Source organism: Haliaeetus leucocephalus, unplaced genomic scaffold (genome assembly GCF_000737465.1).
Source record: "Haliaeetus leucocephalus isolate CR32 unplaced genomic scaffold, Haliaeetus_leucocephalus-4.0 Scaffold120, whole genome shotgun sequence".
Lineage (NCBI taxonomy): Eukaryota > Metazoa > Chordata > Aves > Accipitriformes > Accipitridae > Haliaeetus > Haliaeetus leucocephalus.
The window spans coordinates 847820-871333 of NW_010972556.1; the positions used below are offsets into that span (position 1 = coordinate 847820).

General features: G+C 38.4%; 1 protein-coding gene across 1 annotated transcript in view; it reads right to left on the bottom strand.

The window, feature by feature from the left end:
* Positions 1–361: 361 nt before the first annotated feature.
* The window catches only part of NNT (nicotinamide nucleotide transhydrogenase), a 45216-nt gene continuing 22063 nt past the window's right edge, over positions 362–23514 (bottom strand). Inside the window, exons 15-21 of the mRNA XM_010585756.1 lie at positions 21940–22100; positions 21040–21219; positions 16666–16825; positions 15225–15306; positions 4030–4148; positions 2909–3024; positions 362–1626 (exon numbers count right to left, since the gene is read on the bottom strand). Coding sequence (XP_010584058.1) covers positions 1477–1626; positions 2909–3024; positions 4030–4148; positions 15225–15306; positions 16666–16825; positions 21040–21219; positions 21940–22100 — 968 coding nt within the window. The 3' untranslated portion in view covers positions 362–1476. The remainder of the gene's footprint in view (positions 1627–2908; positions 3025–4029; positions 4149–15224; positions 15307–16665; positions 16826–21039; positions 21220–21939; positions 22101–23514) is intronic.

The following is a 23514-nucleotide window of genomic DNA, read 5'->3' on the forward strand; positions in this document are numbered from 1 at the left end:
TCTTAATGAATTACCTGTTCAAAGTCTGTGTTTTAAGTGATCTTCACATAAAAACAGAGGTAGCTAAGTAGAAATACTATATTTCGTATGAGGTCTCCATACATGGTGTAATAAAAAGTGTTTGTTCTAAGAATCAAGATGGATTCATTTCAAGACGTACTTCATAATAGTTTGTCTTCCCCAGATATGAATGTTTTTTAACTCAAGTACAGCTATTTCTATTTAGCCTTTGTCACCATGGACAGTTGCTACATCATTACAGAAACATGATAAATTCATTTCATTAGGCAAATATTTGAGTTCCACTCAAATGCACTTAACATAATAAAAAAAAAACCCAGCAATCTATGTCATAATCTAATTTAATTCTTTGCTGAACTTATTATGGGAATTTAACGGTGCTTTTAGTTAGATTAGGGAGAAGTCAAATAATCAAAATATTGGATTTTAAGTTTGGTACATTTCTGTGCTGTCCAAACAATAGCTTACTTATTTAGAAAAATCCTAATAAACTCCAGCATCTTAAATATGTTCAAAAGTGCCTTTTCCAGCATCACAAAAATGTTAACTAAGAAAGCATCGCTAGATTTTAAAGTAGCAAATACAATTAAAAGTCTAAGTGAACATAAACTGAAACACTGTGGTCCAAATTCTGTTAAGAGATCAGGTATGCAAGACGTTCTGCCCGTCCAGAACTAGACCACATTTTTCCTCAGACACTTAAAAAGGCAACAACTGGAAAGATGGAGAATTTAGCAGCTGCTTAAAACAGTTAAGCAGTGCAAGTAAGTGTACATTTCCTTGTCAGGCTTGAAGATCACTTGGTAGGTCCCTGAAATCCTGTGTTTCATTTTACATAATATAAGTGGGCACTACAAAAAAGTGGAACTGTAAAGAAAAGTAACTTTCCTAAAATGTTCTGATTCACAGCATCCATACAATCCACAAAACAAACAGAATATTACGTTTAGAATCTCAAATCATGTAAGCATCTATTTGCATCTGCTTGCATCTGTTTGTAATTTTGATTTAAGTTTTGAAGAAATAAATAGTTGTTTTGTCCACACTGGCCAAAGAACAACTTTGATGATAGGACACAATACGATTTTGGCACAGTATTTTTTAGTGAATTTCCATGACAGAAGTACAGAGAATAAGGAGGAATAAGGCAGCAACTACTTCAAGATGACCCCGAGTTATTAGTTTCTGCTTTTAACAGCTCAATGTTAACCTTAAAAAGGACATTTTTGTTCTTTAATGCATTGCCTCATGGGAGATTTAGTTTGAGGGGCTAATAGGCCCATCCCTTCATAAAAACCTACATTCCCTGACTGAACTAACATCTCCTAGGAGTCAATGCAGTCTTCTCCAAATGCTGGCTGCATTATGACAGTAAGAGATTCTTCTAACTCTTATTCTCCATGACCTCTGTGACAAAACTGTAGTTGCAACCATGAGAGGAATATAAATCAGTATTTAGCTTTGATACGATTCTCTGACTTTGGCCTGCAGAGCATCACAAGTCTTCTTAGCATCTCCCAACAACATGGCAGTATTGGGTTTGTAGAAGATTGGATTGTCCACCGCTGCATAACCGACTCCCAAAGACCTCTTCATTACAATGACCTGCACATAAAGAGCTCATGTTTGAAACAGGAAAAACCAAGTACGCCCTCAAAGATAACAAAAAAACAACCTCCACAAACAAAGGGAGAGGAAGAGAGATCCCTGGCCAAAATAGGGTGCTCACTGCTACAAAACTGTGTTTCAAATTTTAATATAGTCAACAAATTGATATCCAGACCAGTTTCAGAAACATTTTATTGTTAAACACAATATTACATGTCAGTTGAAGAGACTGTGGACACTACACATGCATATGCTTTTACTTTATTCCATGTAATAAAGTCAAAGCAAGATGGGCACTGATGATTGTAATATAGAAGGTTTTTGAGGCTTTTTTATTTTTTCATTATTTTAAGAATCCAATTCCCTGATAGCAACACAATTCAGATGAGCATTCATATCAATACTTGATGCAATGCTCCCTGGTACTTCTCCAGCCTATTACTCTGTATTACTTCATGCATCGGATTTTTTTTTTTTTTAAATAAATCTTAAAATAAATTTCAGCCGATTTTAGCTATTAAATGTTGAATTAGTTAACCAGAGCACCTTCAGCAAAGAAACTGTGAAGCTTTACCAACTTTTACAGTGTACATGTTTATTTCTCAAATTGCAACACACAGCTATGCGCAGCACTGAAAAATGTATGTGCGTACGACTGAGTACTTGAGTGGCTAACCCACAGACGAACTGAGGCTATGATTGGGTTCAGAACAAGACACCAAAGATTTCACATCAAGGAAACTCAACAATATGTACTTTAGATCAGACAATGTTGCTTCCAAAGAGAAAAACTGGTGAGGTAACTAAAATGTCAGTTCAATCTGAACAGACTGAGCTCTCTACTCAAACCAGCCACTCATTGTTTGGTTGGGTTTTTTTAAGCATATTATTCATTTTTGTATTTCCACCTCCATATTTAAGTTGTCAATCAAATTTCCTATAAACTTTCAAAAAGCAGGTATTTGTACAGAAATGCTTCAGGGCTGCAGATGTGAGCAGAACATCACTTATTCTAATCACATTTTTTAGCAGAAGCACTTTCATTGGTCTTTTCGACTGGCAGTCATCATTAGTCTCACTAAAGCACTTGCTGATGATTATAAAATCATTAACAGTGCATCACACTTGCAAAGTACTGACTGTTTTCTTGGACAACTTGCAGAAAAGCTTCTCATGGAAACCAGTAGAGTAGGAGAATCTTCTTAGCTTATCCTATAAACCATATTTTTTAAAAGCATGTTACCTAAGGTAGGTGCTAACACAACTCTGGTAATCTCACCTGTTTGGACTTCCAGACCTCAAGAACTGGCATTCCAGCTATGATAGAGTTCGGATCTTCCTGAGCTGCTGAATTAACTGTATCATTTGCACCAATTACAAGGACCAAGTCAGTTTCTGCAGCAAGACAAAAGAAAGCTGATGAAAAATTATCTGAAACCTGAACAATGAGGCTGATGTATATTTTTGCATTAAATCTGATATTTAGAGGCAGAACCACCCTTTATGGTAAGCACTCTACAAACATTTATGGGGACTTTATTCACAAACATTTTACAAACTTATCAGGCAAGGTATATGTGAGAGTCCAAGTGTGCTACCAAATACTGCCAGCAAACTGCAAGCATCCACAACCCCATTCCAAGGGACTCCTTAGACCACTCTGCCACACAAAGTTAAATCCTTTGATATTTAAATGTGGTTTCACACACACATAGTATCATCACTTTCAATTTTCTTTGTGCCTGGCTTCTCCTTTGAATATTCTTTCGAAAAACCTTTTACCAGCAACTTTCTGATTTTTAAATGAACATGTAAGAAAGCAAGAAGTCATCTGAACAATGCTATACTTGTTTGCAAGACATGACAGGGTCAAGTCATCCACACCTGACCTAAAGAAGTAACAGTAGTTTTCCTGTATGGACCAGTAACAGAGAGAACAAAAGACATAGCATTTGTCATTTATCTCACAGCTACAAGCAATTTACATTAAAAAAAAAAACCAAACCACAACCAACTGTTCCCTTGGTTCTGGAGGAAACAAGTTTCACAGGCCTATTTAAACTCTCTTCACTATCTACTCTTTTCTTTACTTCTGCAGTCAATATTTCCCTTTGCTTTACCCATCTGTACTCTCTGCTTCTCAGTTTTCTGCTTCTGAGTCAGGTTATTACTTGTACTCATTCCTCTGGGCTCACTTACCAGCAGCTGGGAGAGCACTCTGATTGCAAGAGAAAGACATCTGCTCCTCTACAGTGGTATCATGACAGGCACAAAGAGAAACTGAATGGCCTGACTGAGATTTTCTATATTTAAAATCCTTGTGTGATGTAAAAACAGAATCAAATAAAAATTGACAAGATCAAACCAAATCTACTGGAAACTTATCACTCGCAGGCTAACCTGGGAAGTCTTCGTTGATCTCATCCATTTCCAGTACAATATCATAGGGAACACCAGCCTCTGCTAGGAGTACGTTCAGCTGACCAGGCATACGGCCAGCCACAGGGTGAATACCAAACCTAACAGGAAAGAAAGTCCAACCCCATTAATAAGTACTGACCACTCTATTTTATACTGTAAAATTGCCACTTGTAACCTACAAGGCTGAGAAGTTCTTAAGTATAAGCACACATATGAATTATAAAATGAAATAGTTAAGCCTTAACAATATCATAATTACTTTTCCAGTGTTGCAGGGAACTGAGTGGGTAGGAAAGGGAACAAGGTCCATAGACTTGAGTCTTCACCTGGAGAGCAGCTGTTCCTTCTCTGCAACGTTAAAAGTATGACTGACAACAGGTATGCAGAAGAGTATGTTCATTTCCCAGTAAAACTAAAGAAGCTAGAAGAACACTTTTTTCATCATTCCATCCTAAGAAGACTCTTTCAAAAAGTTGTTGCACCTGCAATGTGGCTTTGGAGAGCCTGCTGGATGCTTCCAGTGACAACACAGAAGGAACCTGTGGCCAGAGATGCCTGGGCACACATCACTGCAAGATGGACCAAAAGAGTAAATTTTCCACCCAGCAATAGCTTATACCAACAAGCTTTTCTTCAATCACTTTTGAAGTAATAGGACCATTTTACCATTCTGTCGGGCTACAATCATCAGCCCGAGCCACATCACACAGAGCAAGCATACACATCCACTTTCTAAGCAGTACCATACTTAAAACCTTGTGACAGATACCTTTGGGTTTTTTATGAATAAGCCCTTTTGCTGCAAAACCAACACCCACATTAACATGCTCTGCAAGTCCCTTACATCACTGAAAAGTAAAAGGACCACAGAGTAAATCAACTGGCCACAATGCAATACTCAGCATGAAAAGGCCAAAAGGCTGCACACCCTTCCTGAAGCAAAACCACTCCTAGATCTAGAAATGCCCTTGGCAAATGACCTTATTGACTCGGGTATCGCTAGAGTATGCACGGCTATCACAGTCTAACACTCCAATCCAACAGAAAAGTTATCAGGGACTATTTCAAGCACAAGACAACACTTTGCTGAATTAGATTAACATGCCACTTTCTTCTCAGGATTGATCTTAGGAGGGAAAAAAAATAAGAGGAGTGAAAAGGTGGAGAGCTAACAAGCTATAATGGTTTAAGCATAACAATTTAAGAATGTTTTCAGAATAGCTCAAAACCAACTTAGGGAAAATACACTGCTTATGAGTTACTGAAAATTCAGACCGACACACAGCAGGGGGTGTTAAGGCACACATGCAGTTCCGTAAGAGTAAAAACCAGACAAAATTCAGAATGGAGGTGTTAAACTGGTTTAGCTGCAACTTCCAAAGATGTATTTTGGTTAGAAGCAAATCTATTTCTTGTGGGCAGATTGTACTCTTCTCCTCATCCACTGGCCCTGAACAAACGAGGCAGTCTACTGTCCTGTGCATTTCCTGTCTTTCTAGCTCTGGAGCTATCACCAAATGTTATGCTGACTCAAGCACACCAGAAATGCCTCAGATGAATGCTGTATATGGCTGAAGTTAGATGTTTAGTAAGGAAGCCTACATGTACTTTGGAAGAGACAGAAAATACCCAAGAGAAAACTGTAAATTCTTGGATTTCTGCTCAGAAATAGAAATCCAAGTGAGTCAGGAATGCAATGAAGGGACTTCAGACTTCTTCAGAAAGGAGGGAAAGACTGACAAATCAACTTGCCATGACAGATGGATTGTCACATATTTCTGTTTTCAACTCCCTGTGATGGAAGTGGGTAACATCACTGATGGTCCACAAGTCACAGTCCAATCAATACAGATCACTTGTGAATTTAACACTGTACAAATACATCCTTAAAAGGGCAACAGAGTGCTCCATCAGCAAGACAACATTAAGACAATGCAAAGATGAGACAATTGGAACTCCAGCAACAAAATTAAGGACGTGATTAATCCACATAATATTAGATATACTACAGTTTTAAGCTCTGTGTCAAGCAGCAGGATAAAAGCTAGTTTTAAAAGGAATGCTTTTAAAGAAACAAAAAGAATAGATTGTATTCAGCTAGTAAATGTTTGGGATCCCATTGCAAAGGATAACACCTAGAATCAGAAAAAAAAAGAGCAAATACACAGGACAAAACATTAACAGCTTACGTTTCACACTACTCACTCAGTAATATAAACCATGTATAGTACTGCAGCTAGTCCTTAAGTGTACCAAATTCAACCACTTACAGTACAGTAGGAGAACTCTTATTCTGAAGTACACTTCAGAAAACCCATCACTCTTCTGGCAGTGGAAATAGATTTTCCAACAAAACTCTCCTTTGTTTCTAATAAAATTATTTGAGTGTCTTTGTGACCAAAGCTGCTTTGGCAATACACAAAACAAAATACTTGTGAGGTTTCTATTAAATACTATATACACATACAATCTTATTTCAAGAGCTGGAAAGCCAAAATTTAAGCTGCCAAGAGAATGAATTGCACCTTTGCCTTCACCATTCCTGGCAAGAGGCAAAGAAAGAAAAGAAAGGGACAAATTATCTTTGTTCAGGAAGAGTTATGGCATGAACCATCAGTAGTTAGTGACTTCTGACAGACTCTGCTTGAAACCACATACTGCATATTCACAAAGTTTGAAAAAGCTGCTCATACAAAAGCTTTTGGACAAATACTGAAGTGAATCCCAGAAGTCTGCTTCTAAGATCCTGTTAACCAAATATGACAGTAGCTTGCCAGTACCTCTTGAAACAGGATGTGCAAGTGTGTCAAAAACAATCATTAAAAGTATGTGCTTGTCTATGGCTTTCATTATTTCACAAGATAAGATCTACATATATCTGGAGTGAAATCAGCCTTGTCCAATAGAAAACAGAATTCAGATAAGCATGGAAAAGAGATAGCTAAAATCCTTGATGGCTCGCAACATGTCTAATAAAAGCTGTGTATCTTACTCCTGACTCACAACAGCAGCAGTTCTTCAAAGCTATGTGCATTTCAGCAGAAACATTTTGTCACACATGCTCTCCCAGATGTTGAAAATATGAACCCTATTCATATTCAAAAATTCAACACATGAATTATTTTAAGAGAGAGACATCTTTTATGGTAAAAATGGTTTAAAGTGAATAATTGCTAAGTTTCTTTATATGCTTTTAACATCAGTCGTGCAAGAACTCCTTTAGGTTGGTTGGTTTTTAAATCAATCAGAAATCTCGCACTCTTTCTGACTTTCTGTTTACATGACATTAAGTTTCCGGTCTACAAATACTTTACCCATAACAAAGATTTACAACCATGCTGTGTCTGACTTTAAACATTATTCTGGTAGTTCACTGAAACACAGAATCCACCAGGAATTTTTTCTCTTGACGCTGACCATTTAACATGGGCTTGCTTATCACCTCCAATTGTCAAATACACTCAAGTGAGCATACACCTCCTTGCTACTAAGACTTCACACCTAAATAGCATGACCACCGGGCAAGGTTATTCAGCCTTTTTAATTAGCCTCTTTTGGATACTTTTTAACTTTAGAAAGACAATATAGCATACTGAAAAATGATTTCATATTTTGAACAAGAGTGCAATATTTTCTTTTAAATTTAAACTAAAAATCTAAACTCCTGACAGTTGTCATATCAAGGACAGCACTTTCAGCACAGAAAGCACTTAAATTTGGGGGGAGAGTTACTTAAAGTAGTATGAAGCTAATTATAGTAGTAAGAAAAAGACAGAGACAACTATTGCATGAAAAATTACCGAAAAATTTCAGAATGGAAATTACTTTTTAGACAGTTCATAAAGTCTGCATTTATCTTTATTACAACTGGCCAGATAACATTCTTGTAATCAATACTGAAAGAGCTAGCACCTACCTAACCCAATACAGAAGTGTTTCAAGATCACTTCATCCATGTAAAGATAGGATTCCTGTCATTATGCCAAAGCTGGACAGAGTGATGTTAAGTAAGTAACATCTGGCTGGTGCCTAACTGAGCTTACTCATCACTTTAGATGCTATATATGCGGAGAATAATTTGCCCAAGGGTTTTTGCCTCACCCCCTGTTCCCCCCACCTCATTCACTTTACTTGTGTTTTTACACCTCTCCACCTCTGCTTGCATTCAAACAGTAATCCGTTATTCAAGGTAACAGGAGGGAAAAAACCACAAACAAAACAAAAACCAAACGAACTGAGAATTGCATCATTTATGTATTCCACAGCTTGAATCCTGCCATACAACCACAGTGGCAGTGTAGCACAACTTGTGAGTATCACAATATAGTGCTCTCATCACACATTATAGGTGACTATGTAGATTACTAGCATTACAGCCAGCTTAGCCTAGTGTCATGCCTGAGGCAACAACATATCACCAAAAACAGTACTTCAGCATGCAGTAAGCTCAGTGGCTCTGCTGGGGTCAGTTCAGTTAAATTTAAACTGAATTAAATTAGTTAAATTAAGCATACTTAAGTGAGGGTTGGTACTGGCTCCCTCTGTTTCTAACCACTATGGTTCATCACAGCAGGGGCAGGATCCAAATACACGGCATGGACCTTAGCTCAATGCAATAACCCTCCCAAGAGCCCAACTGCAGGGAAGAACATTAAGAGCCTGCCTCCACAAAGCATCACAAACTGACCTAGTAAGGTCACCCAGAGCTGAGCTGACTCATGTGGAACCAATGGCATACCTACAATACAACCCCAGGAGCATACAGCTATAGCTGCATCCTTGCAGAAGCGGATCAGGTACAGCAAGGTTTGCTAGTTCTCTCTAGCTACACCGATACAGTACTTGAGCTAACAGATCTGTTGGACTCCATTTGACCCTTCATCTGCAGCATTAATAATTCAGAACCCACCCAGTTAATTTGATTATAAGAAACAAACTGAGAGCTGACACACAGGTACACACTTAGTGTCTTCCTAGTAAGCATAGTTCAGCTTCCTAGAAACTTGCATCAACACACATTGTTCTTATGCTGCCATTCAGCAGTGACAGTAATTTCCATCTTATGCACACTTCAGCTATGCAGTATGTGAAGACTGGTTGGGACAGCATCTTAACAGCTCATCCTTTAAAATTCTTCTAGATTTTCTTGTACTGTAACAAAGAATGATGACTGTAAATTAGTATCATTAAACAATTGAAGTTAATCAGTTTTATCAATTTGTAGATAAATGTGTAAGTGGTACCCATTCACATGTTCTATTACTCACAAGCAATTAGAACAATGGGGGCGGGGGGAGAAACCACAACCAAAACCAACCAGAACCCTAAACACATTTGATTAGAGCTCAGCCATAGAGGTAACAGTAAAAATCCAAAAATACAGGTCCAACACTAAACCCATGCTATCACATTTTCAAAAATGCAAGAAACCCATGTTTCCATGTGCTGAAGAGTAATTAGATCCTCCAACATCAGAAGACAAGTCCTTCAAGAAATTCACCTATAAAAATTAGGTTAAAAAAATGAACCAAAACACTAACGTATTAGCAACTAATTTGAAAGGCTGTTGAAGAGGTAATCTGCATTTCTCTCAACTGTAAGAGTTACCAGAAAACCACCATATTTAATTATGAGTTAGATTTAGAAAGTCTATACAAAGCACAATTTTAAGAGTCCTTTCATCCTGCAATACATTTTTCTTATCAAGAATTTCTTACTATGCAGGAAAACAAAACACACTGATAGAGAAAGTCTTAGGGAAGTCATACTGTGGCAAAAGCTAAGATAGTCAACTTGCTGTGGACATGGACAGCGTCAATTATTTATGCACATATGAGAATGTACACAGTCTTAAACTGTACTATAATACTATAGAATAATTCTATATCTATATATAGAATTAGTAAAGAATATAATTTAGTTACTGGGTGGATTGTCCGGCTCAGTTCACAAGCGAGTTTCACCATGTCTAGTGCACACAGGGGGTGTTACATGGGGGGTTACCAAAGTGACCCAGCCTTGGGTTGCCTTGAGGCCCTGTCTCTCTGCAGAGACGACTCACGGGGAGCTGTGTAGACAGCTTAGCCCTGGGTTGTCTGATAAACCCTAAAGTAAACAGGGCAGTGGCTGCACCATTCAAAGAACCAAAACCTGAACTGAGCCTTGAAATCCCTTAACAAATAGTATGCCCTGAGTCTCAATCCAACCACTATCCAGTTGCTGAGGAAGCAAGGTAAAAAAAAACCCAAAACCTGGAGGGTTTCAGCTTCAGTTTCAAATGACAACCTTGTGTATTCAAACAATCACAGACCAATGAAGGAAAGATAAGGGGAAACTCCACTCAGATATACATAATCCATTTAGGCATATATCATAATCCACTCAGACATAGTCATACACACCATTCCACAAGTCAGGGGATAAAAACTCTAAGATTCAGGTTGGAAATGGGGGAGTCACTTCTCCAACTATACAGTTGGCTTGCAAAGGAAACCCTTCCCCCCCCTTGATCGGGACGCCGGTCAAGGTAACTTCCCTGGGATTGAGAGTCCTTACCTGGAGGGGTAAGTGAATATTCTTTATGCTTTAAGTTTGTAAATGCATTTGTGGTTGTCTGTGAATTGCTTGTGGTTGTAATAATGTACTACTCTTGCCTTAAAAAACTGCAATAGTGCATTCCTCCATTGTATCTGTAAAACCTGCAATAGTGGCGTGTTAAGTCTGTAAGTGAAGTTCAAATAAGTTGTTTGCTTGAACCTTGCAGTTAAGTCCTTTTCCGTCACAGTTACATAGAAGAAAACAATTTCACAACTAGGGTCCTACAAACAACACACCATGTGGCTGAAGAACTTTGGTAAGGCAAGAACTTTCAACAATTGACCCAGTTGTAACTTTGCAGAAATACGACACCAGTTTAGAACAGGCATCTCCTCTCCAAGCCCAATGGATTCTGGGGACTGCAGGATTTAGCCTATGAAAAGTTTTGTTGTTTTACCCATCCATAACAAGGGAAAGCTATAACGAAGGCTCAGCAATACCCAGCTTTCTATGTGATCCTACTAAGGCACTGAAGATGTGATCTGCTGCAAGACCATCTCAAGTAAGCGATGATGTTAGCTATGGAATTTAATAACTAAAACAGTCTGAAGTTTCCAAACTCTCCCATATTTCTAAATTTAAACCCTAGCCAAAGGTTATGCATCATGTTATATAATCTGCGCTCTTCACTGGCAATGTTATGGCTATAGGCAAAGTAAATGAAAACAACAGCTCCTCTGGATAGATCGTGAGCCATGAAGCAGAAAAAGACCATATGACAGACACAATTTTTCTTGGCACAGTATGGGCATTACAAGTTGATGACAATCGTATGTCCATGCTGGCACCCCTCCACAGCGGATGTGTGAGGGTGTCACTACATCTGGACGGTGAGCGTAGGGTCCCGAGGCACTCCAGGCCTACTGAAACCAGAGGGACAGCAGCTGCACTCAATGAACACCGTGGGAGCTCCGCAAAGTGATGAAAGGCCTGAATTACCACAAACTGTAAATACAGATTTATTTCATTAAAATACTAGGTAACCACTGCAGTGATCCCTTCCTGAAATTGACTCATTTCAAATATGAGCCAGTTATTTCAAGGATTCATTCACGTTTCTCCCCTGCAAAGCCAAGATAAAAGGCAAAACCAATAATTTTTTATTTCACCAAGGTTAATAAAAAATAAAGCTCACCGCCATAGAAGTGCTGAAAGGAAAGCCGAAAGCATGCGACACTGTCATCGCATTAGCCAAGAAAGGTTCTTTTGTTGCACAACTAATGGGTCTTCACATTTTTAATGTAATTTGAACATACACAGAGCTTTGGCTAAACATGGAGAAATAACGTGTGAAGAGAACTGCTCCGGGAAGCAGATACACCAGCACACACCCTCATTTCTCATACTTGCATGAACAAATGTATCTATAAAGCAATTTTATATGCAAAATTGCAACATTCTGGGTAAACACAAACAAGTAATTGCTGCTAAGCCCTACAACAACTCTGCTGTTACCCATCACAACACATGCTGTAAAACACAGCAAAAACTTATATGCAATTTCTCAATAAGCTTGGAAAAATAGCAGAAGAAAACCAAAAGCAAAAAGCACTAATTGCCACAGTACTGATTCCAAAGGAAAGTCACCATCTAACTGAAATAAAGACATGGAAATGGGAGAATGAGTCTAGCTAACCAGCATCTGTCCAAATATCTTGTTTCAAATGAAAACTGAACCTTGACAAATTTTAAAATACTAAGTTACCATAATTAGGAAATAGTTTCCCAAACAATCAGCAAGGGAAGCTTGATGTTAGCTTTCTGGTACTTTTGATATCTATAAGGTCTATGAAAAACTGAAGAAGGAAAGGACTTGAGGCCAATACTGGCATATAAAATTATCTCTACTTTTTGGAGCAGCATTCCAGCAGAATAAATCCATGGGACTGGCCACATGCACTCCAATAATCCTTCCATGCAATACACAAAGAACTCCAACAGCAGTCTTGCTTGCAACAGCAAAAACTTATGGGAACCCACTAAGGGTAGGTCTAAGTTGCTTAACAGATTGGAGTACCTGTCACAAGAGAAGAGGCTGAGAGCTGGGATTCTTCAGCCTGCAGAAGAGAAGGCACAAGGGAATCTTACCACTGTGTATAAATACTGATGGAGGGGAGTAAAGAAGACAGAGCCAGATTCTTCTCAGTGGTATCCAGTAACAAGCAACAGGCAATGGTGGCAAATTGAAATACAGGAAAAACCTGTTTCACTCTAAGGGTGACTGAACATTGTACCATTGCCCAGGGAGGCTGTCCGGAGACATGACATTCAAAGCCCAACTGGAAAAGATCGCAAGCAACGTGCTCCAGTTGACTCATTTGAGCAAGGCGGCTGGCTGAACTAGACAATCTCCAGAGATCTCTAACTTCAACTATTCTGTGATTCTGTGAAGATTCAGGTTACATTAAAATAGCGACAGAAGTTTACATCCTCAGACCTTCCTATGTTCACTGGCTACTTTCTGAACAAATCATACTGTAGAAGCCTTCAAAGCATGGTATGAGAGAAGATACCACAGCCCTAATGCTTGGAAGAGGCAAAGGGAAATCCTGAGGAAGCTGAAGTCCTGCTGCTAACGTAAGAGCACACGGATTGAGTGTAACAGACAGGAGATCTACTTTTAACAGAGGCACTATGCTGCACATCAGTCCAAAACCAGGAGCTCTTAAACATCTGCAAGACACCTCTCATCAATACACACTGAATGCCTTCAGCTATTCCAGAGTGCAGAAAGTGTTAGTAGAAGAGTAAAATGGCAAGGTAAACTGTAGGATATGTAACCTAAGAAGAGCATCTAACATTACAGTGTGGTTAATTCTTCTCAGCATTGTTTCAAACATGCCAATCAGAATTGGATGTTACTGTCCATAATTTTTTTTTAATATACAAATGTTGCTGTGTAGTAGTAAGCATTACTTCTATTAATGCAAGTCAGTTATCCCAAGGAAGAAATAAGTCCCATGTTCTCAGTGCAGAGGCTTCTGCCTGATCTACTCTTCCCCTTCATACCAGACTGACCCCAGCAAACACTTCTCCATACTGCAGGAGGCTCTCATGTCCTGCCTAGGATCCTCAACTATTCCCACTGCACCCCCCTTAACTATTCCCCAAGCAGAGGGGCCCATTTTCTTAGGAAATTAGGACTTAAAAAAAATATTAAAGCTATTTTAGCCTAGTAAACAATCCCCCTTAATGGAAGTTTCTGTAGGAGACAATTCAAAGTACTTAAGTTAGGCCTGTGCTCTCTCTCCCCACTGACTACAAGCATAAAGAAAAACTATTCTTGCTGCACTGAAGTCAGCTGTTGCAATTACTCCTCACAGTAACATATTTCCACAAAGTGGTTGCTTTCAGAGCTCTCCAACCTCCCCACCTTTAGAAAAGGCTGCTAACTGTTCTCTTGAATACAACAGGAAAAGCTACAGCTACATTAAAGTTGTATTTTACAAAAAACTTCACTGCTTGCTTTGTAGAAAAAATACTACCATATCCAAAGGCAGAGCTTATGTATCTAAAGGGGCTAACTTACCTTTCAAAAAATTAAGATATTGTTGCTACTGTTGAGGATTAACCTAAAAATGTGAAATGATCTGTATCTTTCCATGCAACATATTCTTTGTATAGATATTAAGCTGGAGGTCTAAAGACACTTAATCATTTGTAATCAGAAAAGAAAACAGCTAGCATTCTTTAACAAAGACATCCTAGAGTAATTAGGCCTTGAGGAACCTCTAAGAAGAATAAGAAGGGAACATCCTGCCTCAGAAGGCACTGAAAGTTGAGTGATAAATGGGCATGACGTCACTGGACAACTGCGGTAACTGGGGGAAATGTAAAGGTGGCAGAGGGAGATCACAGCCACCAACTCAATTCAAGACCTGAAAGACTTACCCCCCCACACTCCTTGAGCATGTACTGCAGAATAGAAGAACATTGTACCTTTAATTCGAAGTGGAGAAAACCTTAGCCCAACAGAAATGGTGGCAGATAAGTGACTACCAATAATGATTTTAGGAAAGGACTTTGGAAACTAAGTGGGTGAATCTGAAACTGTATAAATTGTTTGCTTGTTTAACTGTAGAGTGTGCTAGCTTTGTGGAATTACCACCTAGCACCCATCTTTGCGCAAATATGAAATAAATATTGTCTCTCCTGAGTGTGTGATTATTGGCTCATTGCACACTAGGTGACGAATCCACTTTTTGGACAACACTACAACAAAGAAGTATTAAATTTTAAAGCCATTCTTTTTAACTGAAATTCAGCATGACACCAAACAAAAAAAAACAAAAAACCAAAATTATTCTCCAACTGCTTGTGCTACTTCCAAAAACTAAATTTAAGAAGAGTGTAAGGGAGTACAGGATCTTTTACACTAAAGCATGAAATTTCTAGATATTCAACTCTAAGTTAATAAGACTACAGCATTCCTCCAGCTAGTGTTTCTGAGAGAGAGAGATCAACATAAAAATGACTGCTGAAAGAAAAATTAAACAAAAACAAAGACTTGTAGCACATTTTAATGGAATTAAAAAAAACAACAACCTGTAATACTTTTCATCAAGGAACGTACTTACCTGACATTTTTCCCTTGTTCTCTCAACATCTTCACCAGATCAGCTATGGGGTACTGAGCTTTTGCAGCACACAAACCATAACCTGAAAGAATTTCCAAATTTCAAGCTATTTTTCTGTTTCAGTGCAGAGGGAATAGTTACAATAAGAGTACCTTTCACACAAACAGAAGGTCTCATAATTAAAAGCAAACAAACAAAAATATATATACATACACACACCAGATACTCATATATTCCTAGCCTGACTACTGTAATTCATCTCCTTTTTTTGGTCTCCTGACCACTAACAGTGTAGTGGTTTGACCAGTCAAATTACACAAGTAACTTATTTCAGCTTCACAAAAATATGTGTTCCTTTATCAGAAAAGAATATTTCAGACAGGTACACTGAAAAATTGATAAAGAGGCTACTATCAGGTTGCTTCACCACCATTATGCTCAACAAAATTTTGGTTTTGCATAATGCAAATCTAGTAGTTGAATATGGCTTCTAGCAGCAAATAATCTTTTCAGTCTTTCTGTCTGAATTAATTAATCAGAGCAACAATGCTCAGCAAGAAAATGGAGAGTATAAATTATTGACGGTGTCCTCGAGGTTTGACCACAGGAGCAAGAGACAAACTCCTTGAAGTTGTTCGCAAGCTTTGTTGGAAATAAAGGTAACTTCCCAAATTAGAACCCTGCCTCACTGATGTTTTCATTTAAGCTGAAGCAAAATGAAAGACAAGTTTGGGTTTTAGCATTCTTCTCATTCTAACACTAAAATAAATTTAACACAGTGGTTGTTTTTCTTCAACTGAATGGCACAAGTCTTGAGCTATTCCCTACCTGACCTCTCCTAACAGGGAATGTGCTATTGAACCAGTGAGGCTACAGCCAACATAATAGTTTCAGACAACGCAGGGTTTTGGTTTCCAGTATTTATTGTACACTAAGTTTTAGATGTTTTTCTGACTTTTTTTTTAATACAACAATGCAGAATTGAGCAAGGAAATGAGAAGCGTAAATAAAATCCTCTCTTTCAGTAACTTAACAGATTACTGTTTTATTGGTACCACGGGTACTGTGGTAGTGCTTGGAAACTCACACCACAACAGCTGTACACAAAATTAACCATAAACATAGTTTACAAAAGACAGTCTTTGTCCTGAAGAATTTAAAACCTAAATGAATAGGACAAAGTTAGAAGAGACACACACAAGGAAAAATAAACTGGTACACGTCTACACAGAGGAATGATGACTGACACGGGAACAAAACCAGATCCCACAGATCCAGTCACCATTTGACATGCTGCTGCTATGTTGCAACTGCAAGATAGGCTACAGTTTTTTGGTTTGGGTTTTTGTTTGCTTGGATTTCCGTTTTTTGTTTTTTGTTTTTTTTTTTTTAAATAATACATCCTCTGAACATCTTGCTGTATGAGTCAAGAGTGTCATACCTGGAGTAATAATAATATTATTGGCTTCCTTTATCATTTCAATTGCATTGTCCACATTGATTTCTGTGTGGGTTCCAGTAATTTCCATGGGCTTTCCACCAGCTGTTGACGTGGTGCCATAGCCCCCTAGAATCACATTTGCAAGGGAACGGTTCATAGCCTGAAAGACAAAAGGTTTTCGGTCAGCTAAAGATGAAATCCAAAAATAAAGGAGACGAGATGTCCACAAAGAAAACTTCTGAAAATATTAAAGCCTTCCTGACAATAGTCTTTTATCTGCTGGTTTTGCCTGCTTACAACTCAAAACTTAAAACAGGCTCCTTAAAACAGAGACACGATTAACACAACAATAGCCAAACATCAGCTCCTAATGCATTATATTACACATGTAATGAGAGATCATCAGCATCTCCTCAAGACAGAGAACAAAACAAAACAAAACAAATAGCAAATATTGCTCTCTTTTTGTTCTTAAAAGGGAGGGATATAAACAAATGCATATTTGACGACAGATTTTTTATTTTTTTTTTTACATACATATATATACACATACATACAATTTTTGCCAGATATTTTCTTAAGTTCTTGAGCAATTCAACATGCAAGGACAGAACTCCTATATGACAGCATGGTAACCACGTAGCTCTTACAGGTAGTACATAAGCAAAGCTCCTACAGCATCAAGACAGGAAAGAACACAACAAAGCTAAGTAGCCACACAAAACTAACCAAATGCTAACTCAAAACAAATTATAACAAACTGAAGGGGGCCATTAACTAACTGGCTGAGCATCAAAGGGGAACAAGAGATCTTACAACTAGGAGCTTTAAGAGGAGAACATATCCTGGAAATTTGGCTCTATTGGATACATAGCCAGGAAAAGCCACCGGCTAAATGCTTTCACCGGCATGTCTCCTTGTGAGTGTGGTCCCAAAGCAGTATCTGGCAATACCTGAAAGTAGGCAAAACTTGTAATTGCAGTAAACAAAACTTTAGAAGCAGTAAAGGAACAGGATAAATTGCTTCTTAATTAAACATGTGTGTCATAACATCTGCTGTGCTAGCTGAGAAACCACAGCAAAATTTAAGAATGGATCTGGAAAGGCACACATACAAGTGAGAGGAAACACCCACACAGAAGTATGCTTCCAAGTGTCCATTTTCCACAGACACTTCAAACCATGAAACTCCATAGGTTTTTTTGCTATAGCCTAAGAAGATATGCCACGCTGTGAAATTCATCATCTAGCAAATAAGCACAACACAGATGTTAGAAGAACTTCTGTTTTTCCTGATAAATCATCACTGTAAGGAAGGTGCACAAATGCAATGAAATCAGCATCTTTCTACTGTCTGCAGTAGGTAGAGTTCATATCCTCTAAGAACACGCTGCCTCTGATGTGCATCACAATATTAAACCGCCAAACAGAAAAACAGATTACTTAGTATATTACAGCAGTCAAGTGTCAGGTAAGACAGCCTAGACAGAAGGCTAAGCTTACGAGAAGCAAAGCACTTTTTACGCTTATCTAAACCAAAAGACAACAGTAACACCAGGCCAAAGGAAAAAAAAGTTCAAATATTATTACAAATTTGAGAATCCACACAAAGGAAGCAGGAGATTGAAGCACCTTTGCCTGGTTCTGCACCAAAGAGCCAAGGAAAGAGGAGGGAAGTCTGGCAAAAAAAGGATGTGGTACAGAAGGCTTCATAATGAGTCAAGACCTCATCAGGCAACAATTAACCAATGCAGCTAAGACCTACTCAGCACAGGGACAGCGTGGAAACTCTGCTATAGCCTCTTTCACCTTCTTTACCACCACAGACCACAAACACGAATAAAAGTGCCCATTCACACACAGATAATCCAACCACCACCAAAAAGCGCTCTATGCTGTGCATACACAGGTGGTACTGGCCAGGACCTTACAACCCAGGGAAAGCCAAACACCTGATCCCTGAGAACTCCAAGTCCTTCCACTGTGCCCACAGAAACTGGACAGCTAGTACAGGTGATAGACCAGCAAACAATTTACAAGACTTAACACTATTTGTCCCTCCTCTTGCTCTGTTTCATCACCCCAATTAATGGTTCCTCTTCGACCTGAAGCATCTTCCCCATCACTAAGCATACTGATTCTGATACTACTGTTGCAATCATCAAGTACTCACTGGGGGGGGGAAGGGGGAGGGGAGAGTACATGCTAATACAATGTTCTGAAGATGACAGGTTTTGTTAGTGTTTTAAAAGAAGTCACAATTCATGGGATGAGTGAACAGTAGAGGCCTTTGCTTTTTTGAAGTTAAATTCTTTGTCCTTAACTCACCCTACTGATAGGCACAAAAGAGGGATGGGTGGAAAATCAAGCAGATAGGAGTGCAAAAAGTTAACTGCTTATCTGAATACATGTTGGCCAATTTTATCAGGTCAAGATTTAAGAAATTAGCTGGATAGGTTTTGGATAATTAAGCTACGGTTTTATCACAAAAAGTAATTAGAAATATTGTAAAAAGAAGGTTTCAACCATCAAGAGCTTGCCACAAACACCTTCTTGTCTGTACTAGATAAGCTTCAATAAATATACTGCTTCGGATGGAAGTCATACTGGAGGAGGGGGCCGGGGGGAAGAGAGAGGGGAAAACTGTTGCTTCATTAGCACAGGTTGCAGCAGCCAAATGCTAAGTTTATTGAAACTCTTGAGCATTTTTTCTCCTGAAATGCAGCTTCAAGACAATGATACTGAATCCCCTGATTATAACAATGCTTTTCGAAGTAATGATTTCCATTAAAGGAAGTAAAGCAGAAAAGAAAAATGCTGGGCTAGAAACAAGTTATTCTACTTATTGTGCAGAAATTACACAAAATAATTTTTATTTTACTGGCTGATAAACTTTAATTGTCTAAGCTTACATAAAGTAGCACAAGATTTCTAGAATACTACCTCAACAACTAAACTTCCTGAAATTTGAGAAATACATAGAGGAAAGCCACTCTGTCACTGCATAACTATTTTGCTAATTACTTCCCCAGGCTTCCTATTCACCTAGATTCCTCAACCAACAGATGCAAGCATCTCAAAACTCTTGAGTGCTGAGAGGAGCTAGCAATAAAATAAATAAAAAAAGGAAGAGGGCAGTAAAAGAAAAATGAAGGTATAGAATGACTATGCCCACTGGTAAATATGTACCCAACAGATCATGTTTTTACCAAGACATAGAAGAAATTGAACTTTAAAGAACATACTTTTCTTAGCTGTATTGCCCATAAGCATCATCTTTCTACTAATATGGACTAAATCGCTGACTGTATACAACTATATAAGTTTATATACAAAAAGATGTCCCATGAGCCACATAATCTGATTTCCTTTTGATAAGGAAATAAAACATGTTCAAGAAAGAAAAAGATTCTTTAAAATTCATGCTTGGGATTGTTCATTTGAACTCACCTCCATGAAGCTGCACAAAAATACTTTATGATTTTCTGAAATGGTTCCTCAAAAGAGATGGAAATGAATAGTACTGGACATTCCTGACATGGTAAAACACCATTTATCAGCAGAGACAAAGTAAAAGACAACAGCCAGGGCTGACCACAGGAAAACATCAGGACAGAACAGCAACAATTATCACAACGCAAGAACACAAAAGCAGATGTGAAACAGAATAACACAACAGAGAATCAGGAGGTTGGCAGCTGTTGCACTGTGAAGTTTTTTAAGTCATTACCTCTCCATCTTTGAAAACAAAAATGAGACAGACACGGGAAAACAAGAGACTTCTGTACAAATGTTCCAGAGAAAAATGAGACCATTACTAATAATGCAATATGATTTACACAGAGTTGAAGCACATTTGCTCTGAGAGACACAGTTATCAGCAATACATTAACGCAAGCCTGCTGCCACCCTGTGGTACTTCACAGTAGCTTCTCTGAAGAAAGTAGCACACTTTCGTGCACGTCAAAAAATAAATTTAAATTACTCTCTAATCGAACTGAACATTTTTTTAAAGGAACTCACTACTTAAAAGTATCTCCTCCTGATAAATTTTAGATTTAGCTTAAATTTAACAACACTGCAGAGTGATATGACTTAAAAAAACCACTGAGCACAAGTAAGCATACCTAATTGAGCCCAGATTCAAACACTCTGCGCCCAAGTAAATGCAAAGGCTTTCCTCAGTTTTGAAGTATGTGTCTCTCCAAACCAAAGACAGCTGACTGACATCTAGTCCAACAGCTTCAATCAAGAATTTTCTAGTCTGTAAACACCCAGCAGTGTGGTCTTCCAATTGCTTATCTTCCTAGCAAACATATCATATAAGGTTTTTCATTACTTGGAAAACAAGCAGAATTTCTGCTGACTTCTTACCACACACATGATGTAAGAGAGGATGGCCCCAGAGGAGCCAATAAGTGCACCAACAATGGTCAGCAAGTTGTTGTTCAGTAGGAAGCCCTCAGCACACAAAGCCCATCCAGAGTAACTGTTCAGGACAGTAATAACGACAGGCATGTCAGCACCTCCAATAGCTGCTGTTAAAGTGACACCCTGGAAAAGAAAAGAAAATACTTCAGTGTAAGCTACGACTAAGGAGAACATGCAGAGAAGTCAGTCTGCCTGCAGTACTGAAAAATAAATATCAAGTAACTTAACCTATTCAAGCATTTTCTATGTATGAGACATCAAGCTGTGGCCTGAGGATTGGACTTACGATTCTGCCTTTTGAGAGAGGACAGGACAGCACTCCACTGTCCTCATCCTGTGCTTAGTCACGTATTTTTACTCACAAAAATATCCTACCAGCTCCATGGAACTGTTCATACCATTAAAGGATTCACACTAAGCAGTCTTTGCAAGACTCACTTTACACAATGGTAATATGCAGGGCAAATTTTGCAATAGCCGGTGAGTGAGGGGGAAGTTACACATGGGGATAATCTTACAAAGTTATCATGATAACCTGTAGATCCAGTGCTCTTAAGTATTTTAAGGATAAACTTACAAGAAAGTCTTTTAAAATATCGGTTTGTCATATAAAAGGCTCCATTAAGCTGCAAAAAGTTAAGTATATACATACACGCCTGTTCTCTTGAACAGTTCTGGTTTACAGCTAAATTTAGTTAGTCACTCGCTATCTGCTACTGCAAGTTAGCATACAGGCACTATGATGATTGTGACTCAGGATGGTAAAATACAATCATTAAGAGCAAAGCTGAAGAACAAACTGCTTGTTTAATTTGTTTCACCTCCTACAATTCCCCAGCTTACCATTATGGCTGAGAGAGCTGACACAGAACCTAAGCAAGTAATTCCTGTAGTGTAACTAGGATCAATCATGTACGGAACCATTCCACCAACACTGGCAGCCAGCAATCCTGCATTCAATGCATGTCGACCAGGCAAGAGCAGTGGTGCAGAATTCAGGATACCTGCAATCAAATGCATATTCAGAGACTGATACATACATGCAGGAGAGCCTGTCTCTTGCCTTCTGAGAAGACTGTATACCTCAGCAAAAGAAAATTTTCAAAAAGAAAAAGGGAGGGGCAGAAGATAAAACAAGTTAGTTGAAGCTGAGACCTTGCGCTGACTCAGTATTGCAACACATGCAAACTTACTCTAGATTCTCCAATACTCCTATTCATACTCATTTTAATTCCTAATCTCGCTGAAGTGCTTCAGTATAATCACAAAAGTATCTCCTCCTCTTGAAAAGCCTTTTTTTAAAAAAAAAACAAAAACAAAAAAACACCACAACAAACATACTTTGATTCTGTCCCCCAATCTTTGCACATTGTGTATGATGCTCTGTAATAGGAAGCCTCTAGCTGGAACCTCTTAGTGCAGGTATTATTTCAGTCTCTCAAAAGCTGTGTACTTAGAAAAATATGACTATGCAGATAACCCCAAATATAAAACACTCCTGCTTTCAAATGCTCTAATTTCACTAGCACCCTCAGTCACACAGATTTCCCACAGCTTCCCACATAGGCAGAGACTTGAAAGGAAAATAGGGTTCAGTATCTGTGTGATTCAGTTTAGAAAGACAATTACTATTTATTTTCACCCTAGCCTTTTTTCTTTTTCCAAAAAACATGGCAAAGACTAAAATAATGCAAGTTTATCTGTTACTTTTGGTGTAAGTAATTACTTACCGAGTGTCTCGTTTAAATTTAGCTGAATTCAAGGGAAAGATTGAACTGATGGTTTCAGGACTAGGAGTCAAAGTGTGTAACCTATTACCTCGAGTTCAATAGTATAGACAAGCTTATTATTTCCTATCATGCTGATATGAAAATGCAAGGGGGGGGGAACAAAACCAGGACAGTAGCCTGAAACAGGCAGTGAAGTTCACTGGGGACATGCACACAAATCACTGAACAGGTGGAAGGGATAAGATGGAGAAGAGGAAAAAAAAAAAACCAAGAAGAAATAAATGAGCAACTACTTAGCAGAAATACATCAGAAATACATACTACTGACAAATCCTTCAAAAGATTATTAGAGAAGACAGCTTTCCATCCATGTCATGCTTCCACCTTCAATGGCTGGTCTCAAACACTGAAGAAAGCAAACAGATGTTTCCCAAAGGAACTACTGCAAAGCTAGTAACAGGATTAGTAATAGGAAGCTCTTAGCCGGAACTTCTTAGTACAGGTATTATCTCAGTCTCTCAAAAGCTGTGTGCTTACAAAACCAAAAATAAATGCAATAAAGAAACCTTCAGGTGCGTAAGAATCAGGAATTAGTGAGTATTTAATTTAGAAGGCATATTTACTAAAACAGTAAGAGGTATGGAGCATGGAGTTTGCACAGCAGGTAAATAGACAGTGAACTGAATGG